Consider the following 5217-nt stretch of genomic DNA (forward strand, 5'->3'; position numbering starts at 1 on the left):
TTGAAACGTGTTCTGCAAAAGCTGAATCTACGAGGTATAAGACCACGTACATTTCACGTGGGTGATGTTTTAAGATATTTCTAACGAAATTTCTTTAACGTTTAATAAATTTCCTTTGTTCAACATTGAATTTGTGAATTTAGTTATAAAAATTGAAATTTCTTACACATTTAATTGATACTAAATAAGGGAAATATAATTCATTGTGAATATTGTATAAAATATTAAAGACATTTACAATTCAGGTATAAAAAATGTGTTTATTATGAAAACTAATTACTAAAACTATAAAATTTTGAAACATAAATATTAGTTAATATATCACAAAACTTAAGATTAAAACTTTAATATTGTTAAAATAAAGAATTTGTAAATAGTTGAAAGAAAAAATAAGCGTTTTACAGTTAATAAAAATAAATTTAAGGAATGTGATTGGTTTGTTTGAAGACAAAATTTGGATTAGAAATTTTCGGAAGTGGCGTGTATCTGTTACGGGACGTGCGCAAAGATGTGAATGCAGAAGTAAATAAGAGTTTAAGAAAATTTTAAAAAAAAATAGGTGCACGAGATTTAATGAGAGAAAACGATGTAAATAAACAGTCGGATTTATATGCGCGATAATTGCGAGCAGTTTTACCTTTGCGCGGATCGCTCACAGGTGATTAGCGGCGGGTAATGAGAGTTGAATGAATCGCCAGATTATTGTAGTCCACTTACATCAATCAAAATTAAGGTCAGCGACAGTTTTTTTTTTTTAATTCGGGCCCGGCCAAGAGAATTTTTGCAAATTCCCTTTCGAAGAACTCTCCTCCTCTCCACCTTCTTCATTTGGAAAAGAGTATGAGAGTATGAGCTGCAACATTCCAGAGATCTCACCTTGGAATTCTATTCAAATGTCACCTGGCCGCTTTTGCTAACCTTTTCAGCGATATTGTTATTACCCTCCCGGTTGTTTGCTGACCGTTCGCAGAAGAAGAAGAAAAACGAAGAGGAAACATCATTTGTCCGAAATAACAGCTATTAGCTGAAAAGGTCTGCTGTCCCTCGATATTTTAAATTGAAGATGATATTACTCCCAACAACGTTCGATTCACATCTTTACGTAACTCCTGGGTGGCCGATGGTTTCACGTCGTTTTATTATTCCATCTTCGCTCTGCAAACCCGCACACGCAACCCTCCAATTTACATTTGAAATTACCAATAATTGATTTGCACTTATCTTACGTTTTAAAAAAAAATCAAACAACTAATCACTACAGTTCAAACTTTAAACGCTTTCCTCCTGTCTTCTCCTGTCCTGTATTCTCTTGCCCTGTCCTCTACTACCCTGACTCCTCTTGACCTGTCCTCTCTTGACCTGTTCTCTCTTGACCTGTCATCTCTTGACCTGTCATCTTTTGACTTGTCTTCTCTTGACCTGTTAACTATTGACCTGTTCTCTCTTGACCTGTCTTCTCTTGCCCTGCGCTCTCTTGACCTGTATTCTCTTAACTTGACTTCTCTTGACGTGTCCTCTTTTGACCTGTCTTCTTTTGACCTGTCATCTCTTGAACTGTCCTCTTTTGACCTGTCTTCTCTTGACCTGTCATCTCTTGACCTGTCTTCTCTTAAACTGACTTCTATTGACGTGTCTTCTCTTGACCTGTCATCTTTTGACCTGTCATCTCTTGACCTGTCTTCTCTTACCATGTGCTCTCTTGATCTGTCTTCTCTTAAACTGATTTCTCTTGACGTGTCCTCTCTTGACCTGTCTTCTCTTGACCTATCATCTCTTGTCCTGTCATCTCTTGACCTGTCTTCTCTTGCCCTGTGCTCTCTTGACCTGTCTTCTCTTAACCTGACTTCTCTTGACGTGTCTTCTCTTGCCTTGTCCTCTCCCACCTTCACATTCCCTGTCCTCTCCTTCAGTATCTTCTCTTCGTGATTCTCCTGCAAGTGAAGTACCAACGGTCTTCCATCCAGGAACAAACCGTCGAACATTCTTCTAGCCCTCTCCGCCTCCAAACGCGAGGTGAACGTCACCACGGCCCTCCTCGAATTCAAATCCACCGAAGATAATAGACCCACGTCTTGAAACATGTGATGCAAATCCTCCTCGATTATCTCCGACGGGAGATTTCTCACGATCAACCCGAATTTGTTCGGCTTTTGTGTAGGAAAAGCGTCTAACATTGTCGATGGTCTCTGATCCGTGCTCATCTTGAGAGATCCAGCACTGAAATGACTGAAAATGAAAGTTCTTTCAGCTTCTAAACTTCAAAAATTACCCATTTCTACGAAAAAAAAAATACGTTTCATTGGGAGGGGGAAGGTTGTCATAAACTCTTTGCCATTTTCAGAATACAGCAAATTCGCTTTAAAAATATTTTTACCTAAAAGAAAATATTTATTTTATGATAGTATTTCCAAAATTCTTATCATGCCTGTAAACTACGAAGAAAAATATACAAATCGTTTTCAAATATAAACTTCTTAAGACTGATATGCAAATATGAAACTGGTCATTTCTTGATCATCATTGCTTATTTATGTGCATTTTAATATGTGAAAATGTGTACATTAATTCCACATTAATTCAAGTTAACAGGTTTTTACATAATGTTTATACACACATTAAACGTGTCTTTAACTAGTGCCAATAAGGAAAATAATTGTGTTTATTGGAATCATAATTCCAATTTAAACAGAAATACTTAGGTCATATAAATTGATACAAAAATAATAATAAAGTTTAGACACAACATTCTAAAATTATATAAACTCTGTAAAAAGTCGATATATATATTTTGTTTCTTTCTATTAAAATTGAGTAATATCATCAATTCTAAAAAAATACTAGTGTTTAGTCTTGGTTGATTATCGGAATTAGTATTTTTTTCAATTCTAAAATTATACGAAATTCTTAATTATTTTATGCTTAATAAGTGTTTTGTATCATAAATCGTATGAACATTGAGCTGATTAGAGTTGATCTCCGCAATTATCGATTATCCGTTAATCTAAATTCAATTAAAACGCAAAGACGAGAGGTTCGTCAAAACAACCGTCTTTATTTTCTACTGTAATTAAACCTGACGCAATCGTAGTAATTTTCTGCATAGTAAAATTATCTGCAATTTATTCGCAATAAAATCTACGCAAATAAATAAGTGATAAAGAACAAAACAAGAAGAAAAAATAAACAAATAAATAGAAATAAACGAGTTGGGTAATGACGAATGGTAAACAGCGCAATTAGTACGTTTTCTATTTATACACATCCATTAGCCGACCAATAAATAAACTTGGCTCAATGGAAAATCCTTCGGAGACGAGTAATTCGTTGCGTAACTCGAATAAACCACATCTTTCAATTGTTCATATGTTGTTGTTTATTGTTGGGTTCTGTAAATGGTCTTTTCGAGCGGATTCGCGGCTATGAATAATGTTATAATTACCATTCGGATTGTAGGTCAGAGCTTTCCAAGCACGAAAATAAATGCCGTAGAGCGCGAAATCGATGCGCGCAAGATTTTTGATTGAGTTATTATCATCGTCCGAACGAGCGAGTCCGAAACGTTTTGCAAACAGCGTGCCGCAGCAAATGTCGAGATGAATGCTGCTGCATCTCAATGTAACTACATCTGTTATTGTTACAGGTGATATTTTAATTCAATTGCTTATTGTAATTTCGTTTAGTTGAATTGACTTTTTTTAAATAATAAACCATCAATTGAATGAGAGAAATATATAAAATTCGCAGTTTGATTCGGGACACGGAGCAGTACAGACGTATTCGATAGTGATAAGAAGTATTTCTGTTTTTTTGGCTTTGTTTGGAATCCAAACTGTGTAATCGCAGTTGATTCTTGTGATCATGGAGCTGGAAGCAGAGGGTACTGATACATCATCTTACCCTTTGGAGATCACGAGTTCCGGTTGGGAGCAGGGAAAGTGGAAACGCGGAAGACCAAAGAAAGAATCCGTAAAAAACTACTACAACGTAAACCAAAGATGGCAATGTCGAGGTCTTCAAAACGCCACAAGAACTTGCTGTTTCAACAGATAAGAAGGATTTTGCAAACAAAAAATCTCTGAATGTTTTCAAGATAAACGTGCGTGAGGCGACAACGAGATCGCAACTATCTAAATTGTGGTTGAGGGGGGCCGGCAACCGAAAGGATATTATTGTGGAAACGAAGACTGGCTTCATTTTGAAGTCAGAAAACCCTAAGGCTGTGGTCGTTGCGTATCTGTCCTACGTCGAGAGCGTTCCTCCGAAGGTGCCAAAATAACACGGCCACACGCGTTGCTGTCTTGTGTCCTCACAAGAATGGACCTGGACATTATGACGCTGAAATCAGAGAGCATGTCAAGTCGTTTGGGGTGGAACACAGGTTCTGCAAGAGGATCTTATCCAGGGCGACGGGACAACCATCCTACAAGATGCGCATCATTACCGCGTCGCGTCGTCCTTCTAGAGACTCCTACAATGCAACCAAAGGGCTATCGACCTAAGTCTTTCCGCCCAGAGACATAAAAAACATAAATTGTCACAATAAATCATATAAAAAAAATGCATTCTGAACAAAAAAAGTAAGACGTACATGTAAATATAAAAAAGATGAAATTATAAATTGTAAACGTTAAGATTTTAAAATGAAAATAATTAATATCAAATCATTTCTTCTACACTTTTCTATTTACGATTTGATCCGAATAATAAAGATTTATTATAATTATTCATTTAAGTACAAAAAAAGTGAAATTATTTTGATTTCTTTAAATTGGATTAATTAAATTAATTAAGTATATAGAGATCAAAAATAATATGATGCAATTTGTAAAAATGACTAAAATTAAACAGCGCTGAAAACCTGTTATAATTCACCTGGAAACAGTTATTATGCAAAATTTGCTCGGAGCATGAACAAAAAAAATTAATTATATATATAAAAAAAAAACTATTTAAATTGGAAGATGCTGGGAACTTTTCTAGAGAATTAGCTTTTGTTAAAGCGTGAAGCGCGATTCTAATCATGAGATAAAAACGAAGGTAAATAGTGTAAGAAACTGCGTTTCCGGTTCAAATATTTACCTTAAAAGTTTTATCTAATTTTGGTTACGAAATATCCTAATCTTACCGTGAAAACGATCCAAACTAATTAAGTTAAATCACAGTAATTTTGAAGCATGTAAAAAGAAACTAATCTGGACTAAACAGTATGCAAATTGG

At 35.3% G+C, this 5217-nt stretch overlaps 1 protein-coding gene across 1 annotated transcript; it reads right to left on the reverse strand.

Annotated features, from left to right (window-relative positions):
• Positions 1-435: 435 nt before the first annotated feature.
• LOC108559733 (pre-mRNA-splicing factor CWC22 homolog) lies at positions 436-4273 on the reverse strand. The gene is made up of 2 exons (XM_017917078.1): positions 3898-4273; positions 436-2226 (listed from the first exon to the last, which is right to left on the reverse strand). The coding sequence occupies exon 2, from the start codon at positions 2199-2201 to the stop codon at positions 1263-1265; it is 939 nt and encodes a 312-aa protein (XP_017772567.1). The 5' UTR covers positions 2202-2226; positions 3898-4273; the 3' UTR covers positions 436-1262.
• Positions 4274-5217: the final 944 nt, after the last annotated feature.

This window comes from Nicrophorus vespilloides, unplaced genomic scaffold (genome assembly GCF_001412225.1).
Source record: "Nicrophorus vespilloides isolate i.1.1-1 unplaced genomic scaffold, Nicve_v1.0, whole genome shotgun sequence".
Classification (NCBI taxonomy): domain Eukaryota; kingdom Metazoa; phylum Arthropoda; class Insecta; order Coleoptera; family Silphidae; genus Nicrophorus; species Nicrophorus vespilloides.

Bases quoted from the DNA above. Each gene is read 5' to 3' on its own strand.
- LOC108559733 (XM_017917078.1), bottom strand. From the start codon at position 2,201: ATGAGCACGGATCAGAGACCATCGACAATGTTAGACGCTTTTCCTACA.